The following is a 21237-nucleotide window of genomic DNA, read 5'->3' as shown; positions in this document are numbered from 1 at the left end:
TCAATTGGTACATCTTTTAACTCTTACTGTTATAAATTGTGGCTATACCCATAGCGCATGATGATATGATTATATCAGCAATATTTGCATCATTATGATTCTGTAAATGTATTCGATGAAAGGTCAGTTAGTGGGCTGTGCAGCTGCATCCCCTGTTTCCCCCCAGCTCTGCTGTTAGAACCTTTGGGCCACGTAAAGATGGCCCTGATACCAAGGTCCGGTAGGTTCTCTTTAAGCTTCATCAGTTACTTACATTTTTGTCATGTTGGACAATCATCCCTGGAAGTTGTAACTGCCTTTTGAGGGGAGGACATTATTTTTCTTAACATCTTCTCGATATCTTTGCCGACTTATTTCCTGGACAATGTGTCTCTTTCTTGTATTCCTTTATTTGTCCTTCGTTTTGCTGGAATACATCCTCAGGGAGCTTCCCAAGAGTAGATGCAGGAGAGGCTAACAGTGAGTTCTCTCATGTCTGAAAATGTCACTGTTCCACCTTTGTATACAGTGGGGAGTCTGACTTCATATAGAATTGTAGAGTAAAAACATTTTTGACTACTCTGAAGGCATGGTTTGTTTGTTTGTTATTTTCTGTCATCCTGTCACTGATAAGGAATTCAGCTTATGTATTTTCCTTGCATCTTAGGTGGTTTATTTATCTCTGGGGAAGCTTTTAAAGTTTTATCCTTTTGGGATGTTTTTTTCTGAGATGGTGCCTTAGGCTAGCAGAGAGGCAGGGCCCTGGATACTTTCTTCCTGCTTCAACCAAAGTAGCTTTTATAAATTGGTCGTCTGTGGAACATTTCACTAGAAATAAAGGTTTCACTGCTTAGGAGGGCTGTATGTATACACACACACATCTAAAACTTTCAATCAGGAATTCTGTATTAAGTCTCATATATAGGCCGGGACAAAAGTATGTTTACAGTTGTGAGTATGTAAAACAGTTTGTTCTTGTATTTTTATTTGTTAATTATTGTATTACTTCCCATACGAACAACTATAAACCTACTCTTGCCCCACCCTGTATATCTTATTTGCAACTGATTTTCTTGGGATTTGAGTGCTGACTGGTTTTTACACTCCTGCAGCTGACAACACTTACTACAAAGAATCAGAAAAAGAGAATCTGGTACAACAGTCCATTCCCTCAAATGCTTGTTCTTCCCTGAAGGTCAAGGGAACCACCTCAAGAAATACTCCATCCCAGGCTCAGAGGTAAGGTTCAGGTCAAGGTGGTGGTAATATGAATGATGGTCAGTGAATACTTACTGGACAGAGCATCTACTGGGTGTCCCATTTTTGTTAGACTTTTTATGTTACCCTATTTCATCTTCATAACATTTATGAGTTGTAGGTCTTACGGATAAGGGCTCGGAGGTACTGATTTGCTTGTCCAAGGTAAAACCTATTTCAGAGCCAGATTCAAACTGATTGGTTTGGTTCCAAAGCCCTTGCTATTTGCACTGTCGACATGGGTTGCAATTTGACATTTATTTTTATGGCCGTTTGACAGATTTTTTTTTTTTACCCCGTTGTAAATAAACTTTATAAGGGCAAGTATCATGCATCTCTAGTGCTTCACAGTGCCTGGCTGGTGCAGAAGCTGAGGGAGTATTTCATGAATGAACGAATGGATGGATGGGTAGATTACCCTGCAGTCTCACACCAGCAATCTCACAACTTTCACCGTTAGTAATTACCACCCACCCAGAGTTTAAAGTGCAGGAGTATTTATTGCTTTACCTCTGACATCACCTAGACTATCCTCAAGGAAGAGGGATGACAGAATATTTATAATGTTATTGCTGAGAAGTAATGAAAGTACCCTTTGCAAAGCCTTATGCTGGCATAAGGTATCACTTTTGAGGATGGTGTCATGCGCTTATACTAATCTTTTCTGGTAAAGAAGCCTATTTTAATCAAAGAATTCTATGTAATCTCAACCAGCCTGGTGTATGTCACAGGACTTTTAAGAGACACGGTTGATTCTGTGGCCTCTGTTCCATGTTTGGATTGTGAACTGGGGCATATGGGAAAGAGACCTAGTGTCCCGTAGATCCCTTCAGAACCCGAGGAAGCGTTAGCGCTGTGGCTTCTCTGTGTTGTGTATGTATGGGATTGCTAAAATTGTTCCTCGTCCTCACTGAATTCCAGACAGCCTTCTGGAAATGATGGTATGGCAAGAACATAGTTACTGTCAGCATCAGAAGACCTGAATTTTTTTTTTTTTTTTAAGAATTTTTTTAAGTTACCGTCTACTATTCAGAAACCTCAGTTTACTGAGAGTAAAGGAGCTAATTGTAAGACGGGTCCACATAAGATAACGTGGGACAGTACTTTGTAAATGATACCGCGTTATGAAAATGTGTGAGAGGTAAAACATTAGTGCCACATCTCAGATCTCAGATTTGTCTTGGCCCAGAGATGCCCGATCTAGAAAGGAACAGCAGATGCAATAGGATGGTATAGGCAGTCATACAAATCCTCTACTATTTTATTTTCACATGGTGTAGATGGATAGGCTGAAAGATGGTCAAAACTCTTGACACAGAAGTTATGAGTCAGCAAGGCCTTAGTCTGTAAGACAAATTTTCCATGGACGTGTTGCTTTATCACAATAGTGATACCAGTGGAATTAAACAGAAACTCACTTTCCCATATATGGAAATGATGTATGAGAAAGATAGTATTGCGGACCTGTGGGGAAAGTTTTTTTTTTTTTTTAAATTCCCCTTCATTAAATACTTGGACAATGGCTGTCCAAACAGAACAGAATGAAACTTGGCCTCTGCCTCACTCCATATAAAACAGTCAGTTGTAGGCAGGTTGTAGATCTAAATGTGAAAGCTAAAATTCGTACAAGGAAATACAGGAGAGCCCTGGCTGGTGTCGTTCAGTGGATTGAGCGCCAGCAGCAAGCTGAAAGGTTACCAGTTTGATTCCCAGTCAGGGCACAGGCCTGGGTTGTAGGCCAGGTCCCCAGTGGTGGGGGTGTGAGAGGCAGCCGATTGATGTATCTCTCGCACACTGATATTTCTCTCCCTCTCTTTCTCCCTCCCTTTCTCCCTCCCTTCCCCTCTCTCTAAAAATAAATAAAACATTTAAAGAAAGGAAAGGAGATATAGGAGAATATAGTTATGACCTTGGAATAGGGAGAGATTTTTTGAGTAGAATACACACAGAAAGGCACTGACCATAGTGGGGCGGGGGTGGGGGTGGGGGTGGAGGTTGATGTATTTGAGCACCTTTATCTAATCAAATGATACTATAAAGAGAGTAAAAAGCCAACTGGACTCCCACAGTAGGAAAAGATATTTGTAACAGATAAAACCTACAAAGGGCTCGTATTTATAGTGTATAAAGACTCCTTAGTGATCAATTGGAAAAGGATTAACAACCAACAGACTGACAGCTGTCAGAGGAGAGGGGAAGAGGAGACTGGATGAAAGGGGGTGAAGGGATTAGCCAAAGAGCGTATATGCTTAGTCCATAGAAACCACAGTGTGGTGGTGGCCAGAGGAAAGGAGGGCCATCTGTGATAGGGTCAACAATAAAGATTAAAAAAAAGACATAAAGGATTGATAACCCATAGAAAACAAGGAAGAGATTCAAACTACTAGCAGTTATGAAGGAGGATAACCAAATGGCCAATAAATGTGAAAAGTTGCTCAGTCTCACTGTTAATCAGGGAAAAGCAAATTAAAACCACAAGGACGTTCTACTACATACCAACTAATATGGCTAAAATTAAGTCATCTGATAATACCTAGTATTCAGGAGGATGTAGAAGAGGCTTATAAACTTGCACAAATTGGTACAAGCACTTAGGAAACCAGCTTCAGTTGTTTTAACCAATGTCCTATGACCCAGCAATCTCTCAGCCCAACAGCAATGTGCGTACATACGCACCAGAAACAAGGGCTTCAGTAGTCGACTGGACCGATAGCGTTACGTCCCTGCAGTGAATGCAGCACTGGAAACAGTGAATCGAAGCTACGTGAATCAATCCGGATTGAATCTCACAAACATAATGTTGAGTGAAATAAACCAGACAGAAAAAAATACTTGCAGCAATCTGATTATATTATAAAGATTTATTTTTGTTTCTTTCCTAACCAATGTACCATGTTTATGGGATGCATGCTTATGTGGTAAAATGGTTAAAATAAAAAGTAACAATTACTGTAAAACAAGTCAAGAAGGCAGCTGCTGCCTGTGTTCTGTTTCTTAGACCAGATGGTGATTTCATTTTGTAATGTAACTTAATTTTTGTTTGGTGCACTTTTTGGTATGTGCTATATTTTAACAAAAAGGGGGATATGGCTAAAAGAAAAATGAGAAAATGCCAGGTTCTAGGAGATCCGATCTCTAATTTCAATTCTGACAGCACTTAGCTATGTAACAGGGCTGGTCAAGTCACCTCGTCTTTTTTTGACTTCTATTTTTACTTATAAAGGGAGGGAATTCTACTAGGTGATTGCCTTTGGCTTAAAAAAGAATGTTAGCTTTATTGAGGTCTAGTTTACAAACACCAATGCATTTAAGTACCAGTATTTTCTGATGAAATTTCAAAAACAGTAAGATATGAAGAGATTAGATTTTTTAAAAATATATTTTATTTATTTATTTTTTAGAGAGAAGGGAAGGGAGGGAGAAAGAGAGGGAGAGAAACATCAATATGTGGTTGCCTCTGACACATCCCCTACTGGGGACCTGGCCGGCAACCCAGGCACGTGCCCTGACTGGGAATAGAACAGGCGACCCCTTGGTTCGCAGGCCTGTGCTCAATCCACTGAGCTACACCAGCCAGGGCGAGATCAGATTTTTAGAGTGGAAATAATATCACTAAACTTTTCATAGCCTTTTGTAATGTGACGTACGTTGACATTTCTGGAGAACATTTGCATATCTGTAGTAGATACATTTATTTCAGATTAATTTTGTCAATTCCTTACCACAGAAGATCTGTTAGACTCTCTGCTCGGAAGGATTTGGCCCAGAAAGAAAAACACCAGGTAAAAACGAAAGCAAAGAGATGTTCTAATCCTGGAATCACCAGCGAAACTCCACCCTCCAAAAGAATGAGAGTGTAAGTAGCCACAGCTCCTGTCCGCTGGCGTAGGTTTTACCTCTATTTGCCCCTGTGGTTAAGAGCCTGCAGAATATATGGTGCCCTTACTTTTATCAGTCAGGAATGTACTTTATCTGTTCAGCTGGAGCGGTTTACAGAATAGTTATTTACTTGCTTCACAGAGGTTTGCTGTTGGCTTTGGTTCGGTGGCTGAGCAATGCTAGGGCCGCCTCTCTGGGTCTTAGCTTTTAGTTCTCGCTTGTTGCTCAAGACGGCTGCTCTTAGCTTCCTCCTTGTGCTTCTTGCCTTGCTGCCACGAGAGCTGCTATATCTCTAGGTATCACACCCATGTGCAAAAGAAAAAGAGGGCAAAGGAATAGGGACGGCACCCATACCGCAGAAGTGAAATATTTTCCAGAAACCCCTGTTATATCTCAGTTGTCCAACTGTGTCATGGACCCCTCCTCGTTGCGGTAGAGCTTGTTGACCAAGTACAGTGCTTTTGCCTTCGTACATTGTCGCCCCAAACAAATTGGGGTTTTATTAGGAAGAAAGACAATGGAATACATACTGGGAAGGCAGCTGTCTGCCGTTGGTGCGTTCGATGGTGAGCAGTTGGAGTCAGTCCCACCCTCGTGAACCTTTGTCAGCCACTGTTTTCTTGACTGTTGGTGGTGGTCCTAAAGCTTACCCACTGTAGCCAGTGGCGTGTATGATCCGATGGTACTGGTGGAAGGGTCCCGTGGTTGAAGTGTGTTTGGTCTCCTAAAGAGTGAGAAAGTTGAAGTCCTATGTGGTAGGTTTGGGGAGTAAGCTATAGCAGGGTATTAAGAGGAATTAAGAGGATATTTTTTTGTTCTTTTGAACTCAAGTTCTAACCCTAAGAAGCCAGAAGGGGAAGATAGTGCCCATCAATATATGTGTGGAAAAAACGAGTCTTCCCCGGAGAAAGCCAAGGGCAGACACACTGTGCCTTTTGTACCACCTGTGAGGTGTGCTTCTGTCCTGAACTTAAGCCTTCGAGTCAGTGCAGTGAAGTTTCACATGGGTACATCTGTAGTCTGTTTGCTGTGTGTGGGGCTCGAGAAGCTCCTCGGGCCATAATTACGGTGAGGTGAATTGTCTTATATCCTGGAGGTTGCCCACGTCTTAAACATGGAAAAAATATACTATTAAAGCAAAGAAAAATAAATACAAAAGGAAAAAGTAAAGGTTCTTACTACCTAAATCAAATGTTTGTATTTTACCAAGCTCCCTTCTGGTCTTTATTCACGTAAAATACATATTTTTACAATTAGTATATAAATATCCTTTGGATTTGCTTTATTCACTCACCATGAAACTTAGATTTTTTTCTGTACTGCTATAAAATCTTCACATTTATCCTCTTTTGACAGATTAATACCTTCTCATATTGAAACATTGTTTGTTGAAAGTGCAGTCTCCAATTTTTTACTATTGTAAAAGTCAGCAAACATCTTCATAGGCGGAGCCTTTTCTTTTGCGTAGTCTCGGGGCAAAGAAGGAAATTCTTTGGTCAAAGTGTATGACTAGTTTTATGGCTATTGATATTTAATGCCAATTTTATTTCTGAAACAAATGTATGAATTTACAGTGCTATTAGCGTTGAATGTTTTTATTTCCTTGTCTCATCTGCATTGAATTTTTTACTTTAAAAAATGTTCCCCGTTTAACTGATATGCTGTTGATGGCATGCAGTTATTTTAATTTGCATTTGCTTGATTGCTGACAACGTTGTATTACCGTTACGTAACTTCTTTTCCATATTTCCTCTTGGGCGAATTGTCTGTTTCCTTTTCTGTTTATCTCTAAGTGTTCTTAGTGCTGCTCATTACTAAGAATGGCTGTGCTAACTGGAACTTCTACTGCATGTTGAGTACTTCAGAAACATCTGATGTAATAGTCACAGATATTCTGTGAAGATGACTATATATAGGTTATCTAATTAAGTGGGTATCAGTAATACTTTTTGTTTGGATGACTATTTTATATCAGGTTTAAAATCTAATCAATGTAATGCCTTTAGATTAGTTTGAACCTTCGAGCCTCTCTCTCCCTCTCCTCTTTTAACTCCTTTATTGATCTGCCCCTTAGGCAGAAGATTCTAAAAAGTACTGAGGAGCAGGAGTTGGAGAAGAGCATGAAGATGCAGCAGGAGGTGATGGAGATGCGGAAAAAGAACGAAGAATTCAAGAAACTTGCTCTCGCTGGAGCAGGTCAGCTTGGCTCCGGTTGAGTCTGCTTTATGAGGGAGGGGTGCTTCTCATAAACCTCGGTGGGGTGTTTTGAAGTCTCTAGCAAAAAAGGCTTTCTCGGTCAGGTGTTGGCATAAAATAATGTGTTTATTCAGAGGGCTGGTCACGGGCCCCATTTACGTCCCGGTGGTCATTCCCTAGCATGTGTTACGTGCATCGGGCCTGTCTTAGAGCCTACTGTCTCTGCGTCTCTCACACCCATCTTTTCCGGCCTTTTCCCGGGCACTTCCTTCATTTCTTCAAGTAGAATAAATCTCTCCCTCCTTTTTCCTTTTTTCTTTTTTTAAATTAGAAAAAATAAAAGGGACTAGGATTAAGGCTGAAGATGAAGCACTTTAGCAGGCTAGGTTTGTTTTTGTTTTGGGGGTTTGTTTTTTTTTTCTGTTTTCCCATTTTATCTGGGGCCGAGGAAGAGAAAGCGGAATGAATTCAGATGTGTCTATGGAGGAGAATTACGATGGAGGGAGCTGAAGGCGTCAGAGTTCTGCTTTGCTCTGGCTTGGAGCTGTTACCGGTGGAGCTGGAGCTGTAAAGCCCTGCTTACTGGGCTTACTGGGTTGGGAGAAACACCTCTGGGGTTTATAGGGTTTCTCTCTTAGTGATATTTAGTTAAATGTGCTTTTAAAGTCAACCGAGAGCTTTGCTTACCTGAAGTATTTTACTCACTCTGTGTCTTCAGACCTATGGTCACACCTGGGAGATGGGATTTTTCTTTTCTTTGCTACCTCTTTACGGTTTGTATCTGACTGAAGGACCTCAAACTCAATAGTCTCAACTCAATGAATAAGGCACCTGTATTAGTGTCCTGGAGGACTGTTTCAAATATTGGGTTATATGTGGAGACTGAGCAAAGGTAGATCCATGGTAACAGAAAGACCAAAGGACCTGGATAAAAGGGGATGTACTAATATTCTGTATTCTTAGTGTTACCTGTGTGTTTTACTCCGCTCCTCTCTCAGGGCAACCTGTGAAGAAATCAGTGAGCCAGGTAACCAAATCGGTCAACTTCCACTTCCGCACAGACGAGCGAATCAAACAACATCCTCAGAACCAGGAGGAGTATAAGGAAGTGAACTTCATATCTGAACTGCGAAAGCATCCTCCGTCTCCTGTAAGTTGATCACCTAAGTGACTATTCCTGTTACTAATTCAGTGAGGGGTTCAGCTGTACCATTTCTGGTCTCTACTTACAATAATACAATTGAATTAAGATCTGAATCCTCACTTTTGTCCCTCGTTAGCTCTGTGATCTTGGATAAATCACTGTCTCTCTGGAAACCATCTTGCCAAGTGACTGTGGAAAGGGAATTGAGAATATACATAAAACACGTAGAATTATGGGTAAGCACAGGCTTGTAACAGCTTGTGCTATTACAAAATTCTTGAACAATCTTGTGTTTGCAAAGTGTACAAAATATAATGGCATTTATGGGGAAAGTGGGGCTGGGGCAGACCACTCAAATCCTGTGCAGTTTTGTTACCAGAGCCCTAACAAAAATAGTGACAATCCTCAATGAAAATTCGAGTGCTAGGAATCTCTACTTGCGGTTTCAGTCATCATTTGTTGAAGTCAGTCTTCAGTCTTAATCCCTGGGGCGTGCTTCTTTCTTTGAGATGTAGGTTCTGGAATAGTTTTGTTTTCCAGTCAGAGACCAGTTTAATCCAAACCAGGGGTCCGAGGAGCAGGCTTCTGCAACAGCCAGTTTTGGGGAGTGTGCGGGAGAGTCTGGTTCGGGCAGCTGCCCGACCTGACCCACTCCCAGAAGCCCTATCAGTTTTTATTAGTGGGATGAGGGGTGGGGTACCTTTTTAGCTTTTTTTGTTCCAATTCTCAGATTTGCTTTTGATTGCTTCAGAACATTGACGTCCTTGTGAAAAAAATTACTTTATGTACTTTTATAGAACAATTTGCTAAGTGCTAGGCCCTTTCTTCCTTTTTGAAAAAGATGGGACTAGGCTGCTTATAACTTGTGCTCAAGAACTGACGGGCTAAGTGTAATAATCCTGGTTTTCCATGGGCTCTCTCTTCATCTGTGCGGAATGCGTGACTTGTGGTAGACCTGAGCGTTTATAACATTTCGTTTGGGGAACAACTTCTTTCTTTACAGGCACAAGTGACTAAGGGATGCACCATCATAAAGCCTTTCAACCTGTCCCAAGGAAAGAAGAGAACATTCGATGAAACTTCTTCTTCATACGTGCCTCTTGCACAGCAGGTGGAAGCCTTCTATAAACGCACCCCTAACAGATATCACTTAAGGAGCAAGAAGGATGATATTGGTAAGTTTCTTACTCACTTCGTAGCTGGCTGTAGAATCCCCTAAAATTCCTTTTGCTTACATGTTAGGCACAGCTTGCCTTAGTTGAAATCCTAGTTTTTGAACTAAACTGTGGCACTTGCCTCCATGCAGACAATTAATGTATTGTTGAGCGTGTCTCGAGCCACCCAGCTCTCTGTCCACTTTTATGCCAATCAGCCACCTTAATCCTGGTCAGTAACGGCCAGCGGGTATCAGGGTTACCTGATGTGCTATTGTGTATCAAGGATGTCTTTGCTATGTGTCAAAGTGTCACAGTGCATTTACTCACCTAGAGAAAATGGAGCATTCCGTTTATTTAAGATTGTGTGCTTTTTGTTCAGTGATTCAGCAAGTTTTTCACCACCACAAACCTGGTACTTTGTTGGGTGTTGGGCGTATAGAAGTGAGCAAAATGGACTTGGTGCTACTCAACATTAAGTTTCTAATTCAGTGAGAGAGATGAACAAATAGATTATTACAAGTTACTGTAAGTGCTAAGAAGGTGGAGGGAGATGTCAGAGTCGAGCGTGTCTGCATACTGAGAAGCTGAGAATGGAGCAGAAGAAGAAGAAAACCAATGGTTAAATCCTTGCACAGGCAGGTGGAGGAGGGACCGTAGCGCAGGCGAAGTGATCGTTCTTTGAAAGGAGGATGGAAGAGTGAGAAGAATGAGTGCAGATTCTGGTGGGTGTAGATTTGGTGGTGAACTGATGAGAGGATTCCAATCTGATAGCTCCTATTTTTATGCAAATAGTTACTACAGGGAGGGAGGTAAAGAAGTTTGAGAATGAAATAGAAGTGGTGAAAATAGCTGTGCACAGTATGGGACAGCATTACGGATAAAGCAGAACCCAGTGGTTTGCCTTTGGAGGTCAGTTTTCCTGCCCGTGCTTAGGCGTCGTGCCGTGCCGTGCCGTGTGGGCAGACACGTTCCTGTAAGTGCAGCATTTCTTAGTGCTGTTGCTAGGTCTTCTCATAGCCATTCGTCAAATTTCATGCTAGTAAAAACAATAAAATGTTTTTTTAACCTAATGGAAATTTAAATATTAAACATAACTTTTCAGATAGTATGTGACTTTTAGAGTCTGATATGCTCTGCTCTTAGAATCTCAGTTCTGGCAAATAAAAATTATATTCTGTAATTTTTATTTAAAACTTAAAAAAATGTTTGTTTATATTTTACTTATTATTTTTAGAGGGGCAGGGAGGGAGAAAGAGAGGGAGAGAAACACCAACGTGCAAGAGAAACATTGATGGGTTGCCTCTCGCATGCCCCCAACTGGGTACCTGGCCAGCACCCCAGCTATGTGCCCTGACTGGGAATTGAACCCGGGACCTTTCAGTTCACAGGCTGGCACTCAGTCCACTGAGCCACATCAGCCAGGGCTATTTAAAACTTTCAGTAGTTATAGGTAAATGATGATTATATGTATACTTGAAGGCTTGCTTAGTTGTAAAAGAAATAGATTTGGACCCTACCTTCTTATACATCTAAATCAGAGAACTTATTCTATATAATTGTGAAAACTGACATGGTTGCCCCTGACTGGGCAAATCCACGTTTTCTGTGAGTGTATTGATGGTCTTGTTTTTTTTAATGTTTATTGAATTTATTGGGGTAACATTGGGTGATGGTCTTAATATTGATGCTTTGACAGTTTTTTTTTACTTTCTCCATGTGTCTTTCTGTGAGAGGTAGTCTTGATACTTTGATATAGATTCTTTTAGGGAGCTTATAGAATTGGGAATCATTACTTGGACTTTAGAAAGGCCTTATTTTAAAGCTAGAATAAATAAAAATCTTACCTGTCAATAACAAGCAAAATAGCTGATGTTGCCAACAGAAGGTGAGTATAGGCCGGTGCAGTGATAAGGAATTCACTAGACACGGGGGCTCTTTATGTTCAGAAGGTCACAGTAGAGTTTACCCAAAGGCCACCTCACTCATGCCCCCGACGGCGTGTTTGTCAGGTTGACTGATGGGAGCTGAGCTGAGTGTGGAGGGCATCTGTGGTTGGGCATCTCTAGGCTGCCAAGGTGAGTCAGCACCTATAGTAAATGACAGGGTCTTGGGGAGCTAGGTGAATGTCTGTGATCTCGGTTTACAGCTCTGTTACCCTCCAAATCTGCTGTGGCCAAGATTTGCAGAGACCCACAGACTCCTGTGTTGCTAACCAAACAGCGCACAAGGCCCGTGACCTGCAAAAGTTCAGCGGATCAGGAGGCTGAGGAGCTGGAGAAACTGCATCAGTAAGTACCACCACCGACGGTATTAAGGGGAAGAGTTCCGAGAACCTGCCCAATCTCCTTTCAGTTCTCTAAGGGGACAGGTGCTATTTTTCATGCTGTGGGAACTTAATGGTATTTGAGTTACTGGCTCTGCAGGCTGGACCCCCGCCTCTTTGTTTAAATTAAAGCCTTGGGAGTGGGACTATGGAGATGTCATGGAGTGTAAACTGGTAAAGAGCTGATGCAGAAGTGGAGTGGGAGCACTTGCTTATGACTCCAATTAGGGAGTGCCCCCTGAGGTTAGGTCAGGTAGACCCCACCCTCTCATGGCTGCCCAAGGCATTTTGTCCAAGGCAGAAAACTGGAACTGAATGTGCTTAACACTGGAGTTTGTCTCCTGTATCCTTCTCCCATTTCTTTTTGTACTGCTTTTGAGAAGGGGGAGAGCTTCCTCTGTGAAGAGAAACCCCAATCTCTAAAGTTGGGACTTCCTCGTTTATTCTTTGTTCTGGAAGTAAAGCTAATGGGCTAATGGCCGTGGAGAGAAGTTTTGCCCTGCACAATGGCTAAGCTTAAGGATTGTCGTTTGTCTGTTTTGGCCTTTGTTGTGTATGTAGTTTTCATTTTGTGTGTGTGGTTATCATTTAAACTCTCACCTTACAGATATAAATTCAAAGCACGGGAACTTGATCCGAGAATTCTCGAAGGTGGGCCTGTCTTGCCCAAGAAGCCAGCTGTGAAGCCGCCCACTCAGCCCATTGGCTTTGATTTGGAGATTGAGAAGAGAATCCAGGAGCGTGAATCAAAGAAGAAATCAGAGGATGAATACTTTGAGTTTCATTCCAGACCTTGCCCGACTAAGATCTTGGAAGATGTTGTGGTGAGACCCTGCATGCTGGCCAGCTTGTCCTGCTCTGACCAAGTGCCTGCCCGCGTACACGTGTTTGAATGGGTGCTGTGATCAGGGCACTGTATTAGGAGCTGTAGGTGACAAGGAGACGTATCAGGTGGATTGTGCCCTCAGGAAGCAAAGTCCCATAGGGAGACAACACGTGTGAACAACATAGAACGAGACAGAAGTGTTGTTCTAAGAGAGATGACAGTTAAAAGTATACAGGAATTCAAAGGAGATAGTGATTTCTTTCGGATAGAGGTTTTAGGGAATGATCTGGGGAGGAAGAAGCATTTGACCTGATCCTCGACAGTGTGTTGTAGTTGTCCTCGTCATCATCATGTTGTCACAGTCACAGTGACGGACACTTCAGTACGTGCACCACTCTAAGCCCTTCTTGTGTGTGACGCCATTTGTTTAGGCCAGGGCCCTGCTGGGTTGTTCGATGGAATTGTCAGCAGTTTGTGATAAGGCATTTGACACTCAGCTAGTACATGGTGGAGCGAGGGCAAGAATTCAGGCACTCTGGCTCCAGTCCATGATCCCGAAACGTCACTACGTTGCCGCTCTGGTACGCGTAGAATTCGGACTAGTGGAGGTGCAGATGAAACAGACTCGGGAGGCGGTCTAGGCAGTGGGAGTGACACACAAAAGGCCTGGGGGGGGTGTGGGACGGCTAAGAGGGACTGTGAGTGGGTGGTAAGCTGGAGCAAAGTCTGTATGTTAAAAGGAGCAACTGGAAACTAGATTTGAGAAGTGGGTTACTTTATTTTGAGGGTGGGGGAGAGATGCCACAGTCCAAGAATAAGCAGGGGAGTTTAGCGCCCGCGTAAGTGCAGACATGGTTTTGAGATGTATTTTCGTGCAGGGGAGGAAACGCCCTCTTCCCTCGGTTTGGATTCGCTGTTTTCCTGCCCTCTTTTTTGCTTTTCTCTTGTAATCACCATGGTTTCGAGTGAAACTGTACCATTGTATTACCTTTGGGTACTCAGCTTTTGTTCTGTTTTCTCAGTACTAAGTCAGAGGCAATTTGAAGTTTTATCTTCCAGGCTTTAAAAAGCATGATGATGCTTAGAAATGGTTCTTACCACCCTCTTCCCACCTCCTATCTTGTCAGTCGAGAGCTTTCTGCACGTGAGATCTCTTTTCTAATCATGATTTTGTTTCCTTCTTTGCTAAGATGCACAGGTACTGTACGGTTAAACTGTGTTACATGAACTTTTTTTCAAAGTGAATTGTGTATTTTATTTATTTATTTTTTGGTCCTTACCAAAGGACATGCATATTGATTTTAGAGAGAGGGAAACGGAGGGAGAGTGGGCAAGAAACATTGATGTGAGAGAGAAACGTCGATTGGCTGCCTCTTGCACATGCCCCAACTGGGGACAGAACCTGAATGTGGCCTGACCAGGAATTGAACCTGCAACCTTTCAGTTTATGGGATGATGCTCCAACCAACTGAGCCACACTGGCCAAGGCCGTTATACCAACTTTTAAGAAAACTCTTCCCCTGCAGGTGACTAGTCTGTAAGACCTGTGCCACCCTGGTCATCCCCACTGAGTAAACAGTATTCCGAATAGAACCAGGGAAATGCAGATTTATATGCAGACTTCAGTATCCTAGAAGCCAGAAGCGCTCACACAGTGTTTTCATTTTACACACTAGGAAACCAAGGCCCAAAGAAGAAGATGAATTTCTCCAGCTTTCTGTAGCATTCACTTGGCACCTTGCTTTTAATAACATCTTCCAAGCTCCTGTCTTTCCCCTTGCTACAAGGTTCTGGTTTTTTAATTTAATTTACATACCACTCTCAATTTTGCTCTATCCTTATATCTCGTAAACCAATATTGACTTTATATATTCTTAAGATCAGTTCATTTTTAAAGTGATTTTAAAGGAAACATTTAAATCATTATATAAATGGGAAACCAGTACATTTTGCCATGAATAATAACAATAATAGCAACTACTTACTCAAAGCATATTATGTACCACGTTTTATTCTAAGCTCTTTCTATAATAACTTACTTAATTCTCATAATAACCCTATGTGGTCCATTTTATGGTTAGGAAATATGGAGGTTAGATAACTTGCCCCAGATAACAAACCAGCCAATGGCAGAGCTAGGATGTGGATTTAGGTAGTATGGCTCCAGGGTCCATACTCTTGGAGCATCCTTTAATAAAATAGAAGGCTCTTAAGAAAATGTGCGTATGAAAAAAAAAGTATATTTCACCTCACTTTCTCTTCCATCTCACCAGTCATACCTGAACCCCACTTTTAGAAGCATTGATGGAGGAAATGGGTTTGGCAGTTTCTTGTACTTTGGAAACACCCTGGAGAAGTGTTAAGTGGGGGAGGGTGACTAGAGGTCATTAGGAGTTAGCTGAGATCCTAGAGAAGTGTTGTCCCAGGTTATGCCTTGTTGAAAATTCTGGATAAACAGATCAGCCAAGCATTAGGTTAAGTGAGTATGGGAGTGAATTGAAGCGCTCTGCTGCACGGGAGTGTTTGCCAGATCCAGCTGGTTCTCAGAATCCTCTGGGGATCTTATTACGTAAACAGATTCCTGGGCCCCACCCCCGGAGTTTGTGATTTGTGAGGTGCAGCGCAGATGAGAGCCCGATGAAAAATGTAGCGTCTGCCACACCACAAGCAGTCATATTAATAGTAATAACTTTTTATTGCGTGCTTACATTGTGCTGAGTGTTTTATGTAGGTTATCTTAATTATTTCTCGTAACTCTTAAGACGTCGGTTCTGTTTTTATGGTTTTCGGGTGGGGAAAGACACTAAGAGGTGCCTCATATGTAGAACCAGGACTTGAACTGTCGTCTTCTTGAGTGTTCTCGTTCTATCCCATAGTGCTGTTAATCATTGTCTGTTTTGGCAAACAGTTTTTGAATTTGACACTAGCTGTTTGCAGCTTTCTCAAACTTCTAGTGATTTCACTTCAACCCTTGGTTTCTAGAAAAGCAAAGCACAGGAGACACTAGACATATTCTCTTTCACTCTCTTCATTTTTTAGAAAGGGAGGCTGTGGAAGAGGAATGTGGCTTGCCCGTTTTTGAAAGCTGGTGGCAGAACTGAGATCAGGTCTCTTAGCTTATAGTCCTGGACTTCTATAGTAGCACAGAAGGGCCTGCCTCCCAGAACCCAAATACAGCTTGTCGGTGTGCCACTGTTCTTCCCCATTCATGTCCTTTGAGTCCAGAAGCTCGCTGTCTCTGTCCTCATGGTGTTTCTTGTGCTCCCCCGCCTGTGGTTGGTAGGTGGCAAGGAGACAGCCAGCTTGGGCAGCAGTGGGCCATGAGGCAGAGATGAAATAGGGGCTCTTGGGGGAGAGGTGGAGTGATGAGAACCCGGAGCAGCAGGGTGTGAAATGTGAACTTGGTACCGGCATCCAGCGGGGGAGCTGGGGCACCACAGAGGTGGATATGGTGTCGGTGAGGCCAGTAAGTAATTTTAGCAGTGATATTTTAGCAGGGATGACTTGGGGAGACCAGTGTGCTCCCCGTACCCCCATATTCCCTGAGATAACACTGCTACACAGTAATTTCCTAACTGCTCTGGGACAAGCCCAAGAACTTGTCACAGGGGACTTGGGGGCATATTCTGCTTTAGGGAGATGTGCTTCCCCCCCATTATACTTTAGCTCCAGATTTTGCTGGGTTTCTTTAGAGCACTTGTGAAATCGAGAAATCACTGATTCGTTACCTTTCATTCTCTGTCCTCCAGTAGAATGTGAGTTCCCTGAGGGAGGGACTGGATGCCTGCACCGTTCCCTGCTCTGTCCCCAGAACCCGGCATCCCAGCATAGGCACTCCAGCACGGGATGAGCGAGCGAGCGAGCGAGTGGCAGTGCAAGCTGAAACGCTCGGCCTGTGTGTCTGGCCTGCGTTAGACCCTGGAAATTCAGAGGTGGAATGTGAAACAGCCCTAGTCCTCAGAGCTTTCACAGCCTGTCTGGTAGAGTAGATTGACATATAAACAGATCGATCAGCCTCATGTTCATGCAACAATTACTTCTTGTAGGTGCCTTGGAGGATGCAATGGCATGCAAATGCAACATCACTGCCTTCAAGGAGCTAATAACTAAAAAAGTTTAGAATAGCAAAACAAGAAACCTTTTTTGTTTCTAAAAACCCAGTTTCCTTTTCTTCATGGAGTGTGGGTGGATAGTTGCTGCAAAGTTGATTTTCATAAATCACCTTACCCTCTCTCCCAACCAATTGTAAGGATTGATCCTACTGGTAACTATCTCTTTCACGGCTTATTTATTAGAGGTTTACATTGCTTTAAAATTTATTTTAAAATTAATTTTAGAGAGAGAGGAAGGGGGAGAGAGAGGAAATTGATTTGTTGTTCTACTTATTTATGCATTCATTGGTTTCTTCTTGTGTGTGCCCTGACTGGGGATTGAACCTGCAACCTTAGTGTATTGGTACAACGCTCTAAACAACTGAGCTACCTGGCCAGGGCCTCCATTGCTTTTCTTTTAAAGTGCATTTCTCACCCTGGCTGGTGTGGCGCAGAGGATTGAGCACTGGCCTGCGGACCAAAAGGTTAGGGCACATGCCTGGGTTGCAGACCAGGTCCCCAGTTGGGGGCATGTGAGAGGTAGCTGAGCGGTGTTTCTCTCACACATCAGTGTTTCATTTCTTCTCTCTCTCCTGTCCCCTCTCTCTAAAAAGAAATAAAATCTTTAAATAAAATAAAATGCACGTGTCTCTGCTAAGTGGATTTAGAGTGAGGAGAAAAATAGGAAAAGAAGCAGTATTTTAGAATGAAATGAGCCCTCAGACATTTCTTTCCGACCCTTTGTTAACGAAAAGAAACAAGAATCCGAGGCCTGAAGGCTGTCTGATGCACCTGAGGTTATAGCAGCTGGAATCGGAGTGGGCGAGAACGGGTCTCCGGGTCCCCGCTCAGTGTTCTCGTTCCCACATGGCCTGGGTGTGTTCCAGTAAGAGGCTGCTGTCCGCTTGTCTAGAATGTGGTAGAACGGTAGATTTTTTGTCGTTTTATGGTAAGCGTTGTTTGAAAACCCCATTTCACAGACCTTTGTTGCTCAGATTACAAGTCCTGCTATATTGGGTTTCCCTGTGCTGGAGATCCTGGCTTTATTTATTGTTTAAGGAACAGGTAAGAACCTTCACAGTAGAATGAACACTCCCTTTATAGTGGTCAGCTTGGTGGGGTATGATTTTTTCCTAATGATTGGTGCTGTGCAAAGCATTTTGAAAAAGCCATTTGTCTTAAATCCTGTGGCACAGTCTTTTAGTTCTCTTCATTGATGGCAAATCTTCATATTTCAAAGATTAATTTCCTTTTAGAAGCTGGTGTAAAGTCATTTGGAACCAAAACTTCAGTGTGGTCCAAGATAATAGGTCTGGAGACTATTTTGTTTAATTAAAAGTAAAGATTGAGTGACTACCTCGAATGGCCCAAAAATTGGCTTTAAACGCCACTCCAAGAAAGAGATTCCAAACACGTTTTGAGCAGTTGCAGCGTTGTTGGGATTAAGGAGAAGTTTCCCAAGATGTGAGTTAGAGTCTAAAAGTCCACAGTATAAATTCTGTTGTTCTTACTACATTCATTCAACAAACATGTAAGGAATGCTTGGCCTTATACTTGCCAACATATCTGTTAGGTGCTGGGGACTGACAGAAACCAGTCCCCATTTGCACGGGCTCACACAAGGAAACGAGCATCTAGATAAACCAGTTCAATGGAATTTTGGATGTACTGTGATAGAACTATACACAGGGGAGAGAGGCGTCAGTTCTGTAGGTTCTGAGAGTTGGAGAGTCTATGGAAAGGCTTTATAAAGAAGACATGCTTCAGCGGAGGCTTGAAAAGAAGGGTTAAGTACTCCTAGGCGGCTGAGAGAGAGAGCACGCACAAGGACGGGCATTGAGTTGAGAGCCATTGTTACATTTTGGCAGCTGCCAGCAGTTCGTTGTGGTTGGAGGGTCATGCATAAGAAGGGGCAAGAGCTAAGGCTGAAGAGTTAGGCAGGCTACCAGCTGATGAAGCGCCTTGAACTTCATGCCAAGGCATTTGTTGTACCGTTGTAGGTGGGCGGTAGGAGCCCTTAAAGAATTTTAAGTCAGGAAGTAACGTTATCAGATGTGTTTTAGAAAAATAATTCTGACTATATACAGAGGATGGGTTGGAAGAATGAGATGAGAAGCCAAAAAGACTGTTAGAAGGCTGGCAAATGGTATAGGCCACCGACGGTGCGGCCTGTGGTGCGGCAGTGATGAGTTAGGGGGCACACAGAACAGAGAGCTGATGGGGCACCATCAGCGTGAGGGTTTTTTTTAATTGGTCTGGTCATACACTTTATTCAAAACAACAGCCTAAGAGATAACATTTTGTAGTTATTGTTAATTGCCAGATTCATGATAGAGTATAAATTCTATGAGAAACAGAAAATGCTTATGGAAAGACTATGTTTTTATTTTGTTTATGAGTGATTTCTATCTTTATAGAAAGGAAGAGAAACAACAAAATATTGGCATCAGTTTATTTTCTGTTGTGGTGAGTGTTTTCCATAAGTACCAGGAAAAAAAGATTTTGGCGAATTCTGTTTTTACTGAATATACAACTCAAACTATATCCTTATTACTTGCCACTCTCCTATCACGAAGTCCACCTTGGAGTACTACTGCAGATCAGATATACTTTGTCTTGCTTGGGTAAATAATGACATAGTGAAATATTAGCCTTTTTTAAACTCCTGGTATATGAACTTTAAGAAAGGGATTTGATCTTAACTAGTGGAGATTGTTCAGGGATGTCTAACTGAGTTGCTTACTCTTCCAGGGTGTTCCTGAAAAGAAAGTACTTCCCATCACTGTGCCCAAATCACCAGCCTTTGCATTAAAGAACAGAATCCGAATGCCCCCCAACGACGAGGTGATTCCTTGGGATAGGGGTTTCTTCTTCCTTCTGCGTAATCAACCTAAGCATTACTCTTTCTTCAAACCTAACGGAATTCAAAGGCAGTCATTCTTGTCCAGAGTTGTCTGTAACAGTGGGCATAAACATTTGATCATCGCTTTTGCTCCTTCAAGAGCAAAGTTGTTGGTAAGGGTATGAATTTTCTGTCTTGAGGTGGTAACTGTTTGCAACGTACTGGAGCCTTGTAATGTGGGTCAAAAGTTGCTGATCCCTGTACTCTGTTTTGCCTGAGCTAAAAACTGAGGTACTTTAAAAAAATTTTTTTTTAATTTATTGATTTTAGAGGGAGAGGGAGAGAGAACATCTATTTGTTGTTCCACTTACACATTCATTGGTTGCTTCTTGTATGTGCCCTGACTGGAGATCGAACCTACCACCTTGGCATATCAGAAGGATGCTCTAACCAACTGAGCTACCTGACCAGCGCACTGAGGGGCTTTTAAAGTCCACACCACACAGTTACCTTTACCCTGCCCTCTCTTCGTTAACCCACGGGTTGCATAGGTGACTGTGCGGTATGGTTCCTGAAACCGGAATATGTAAGCTGTCACTGATCGGGCTAGTTTCTTGTTACATGTTCATTTTATCTATAAATATCAAGAGTTAGGGTAATTTTATAGCAGATCTCAAGCATAAGCCTTTTTATAGGTTCATTTGAAACTAAAATACACAGTAATCTTATGTTACCAGCTTGAACCCAAACAACTTACTCGGTCCTATTCTGGGTTTGGCATCACGCTGACTCCCAGTCACATGGTTTAGTGGGTCTAGATGGAGGGTGGGTCACAGAGGAGGCCAGGCTGTGTGCTCGGTTACTACTTTCTGTTCTTCGTTTTATTCATACTGTTTGGTCTCGTTTAGTTTTTATAGTCTTCCTCTGAAAGACTTTAGATCCTTTAAGAGTAGTTGTGTTAGTCCTTTATCAAATAGTTTCACATTGGTCCCACCCCTGCGAACTGGAAGGTGACTTTGAAACAAAAGGAAACTAAGACACCTAAGAGGTTGAGTGACTTGCCTTAATTAGTGACTTCTCTCATGTAATGTCCTCTGACTACACGTTCTGAGCAGCGAGAGCGAGCGGTCTTGTTTCTAAACTGCAATTTTTCTTGTAGGAAGAGGAGCCGGTAGTGATAAGAGCTCAACCCGTGCCACATTTCGGGGTGCCTTTTAAGCCCCATATCCCAGAGGCAAAAACTGTGGAAATATGCCCTTTCTCTTTTGATTCTCGAGACAGAGAACGTCAGTTACAGAAGGAAAAGAAAATAAAAGAACTGCAGAAAGGGGAGGTAGGTGTTTCCATTTTTACAAGTGGCCAACACTGTTCTTTGATTCCGCAAAGATAATCTTTTATGTTGCACTTTTAACTCCAAAATCAACAGACTTCCTTCGATCCCTTCATTAGTGCCTTATGAAGTATGAATAGGGCACGTGATTTTAATAACCTTTCTGGCACAAGGAGGTTAAGTGACTTGCCTGTGTTTATGTTGCCATTGCCG

The 21237-nt window shown here is 42.4% G+C and overlaps 1 protein-coding gene across 3 annotated transcripts in view; it reads left to right on the top strand.

Annotated features, from left to right (window-relative positions):
* TPX2 (TPX2 microtubule nucleation factor) overlaps window positions 1-21237 on the top strand; it is a 45879-nt gene that overhangs the window by 15168 nt on the left and 9474 nt on the right. For all 3 annotated transcript variants that reach the window (XM_045194853.3, XM_045194854.3, XM_024559593.4), the window contains exons 5-13: window positions 1092-1218; window positions 4964-5092; window positions 7190-7311; window positions 8310-8461; window positions 9459-9630; window positions 11759-11900; window positions 12543-12759; window positions 19604-19696; window positions 20854-21027. In XM_045194853.3, the coding sequence (XP_045050788.1) occupies window positions 1092-1218; window positions 4964-5092; window positions 7190-7311; window positions 8310-8461; window positions 9459-9630; window positions 11759-11900; window positions 12543-12759; window positions 19604-19696; window positions 20854-21027 (1328 nt within the window). The remainder of the gene's footprint in view (window positions 1-1091; window positions 1219-4963; window positions 5093-7189; window positions 7312-8309; window positions 8462-9458; window positions 9631-11758; window positions 11901-12542; window positions 12760-19603; window positions 19697-20853; window positions 21028-21237) is intronic.

This window comes from Desmodus rotundus, chromosome 6, assembly GCF_022682495.2.
Source record: "Desmodus rotundus isolate HL8 chromosome 6, HLdesRot8A.1, whole genome shotgun sequence".
NCBI classification, from domain to species: Eukaryota; Metazoa; Chordata; class Mammalia; order Chiroptera; family Phyllostomidae; genus Desmodus; species Desmodus rotundus.
Note: the sequence above shows the minus strand (reverse complement) of the source record. Positions and strands in the feature narration are given on the sequence as shown.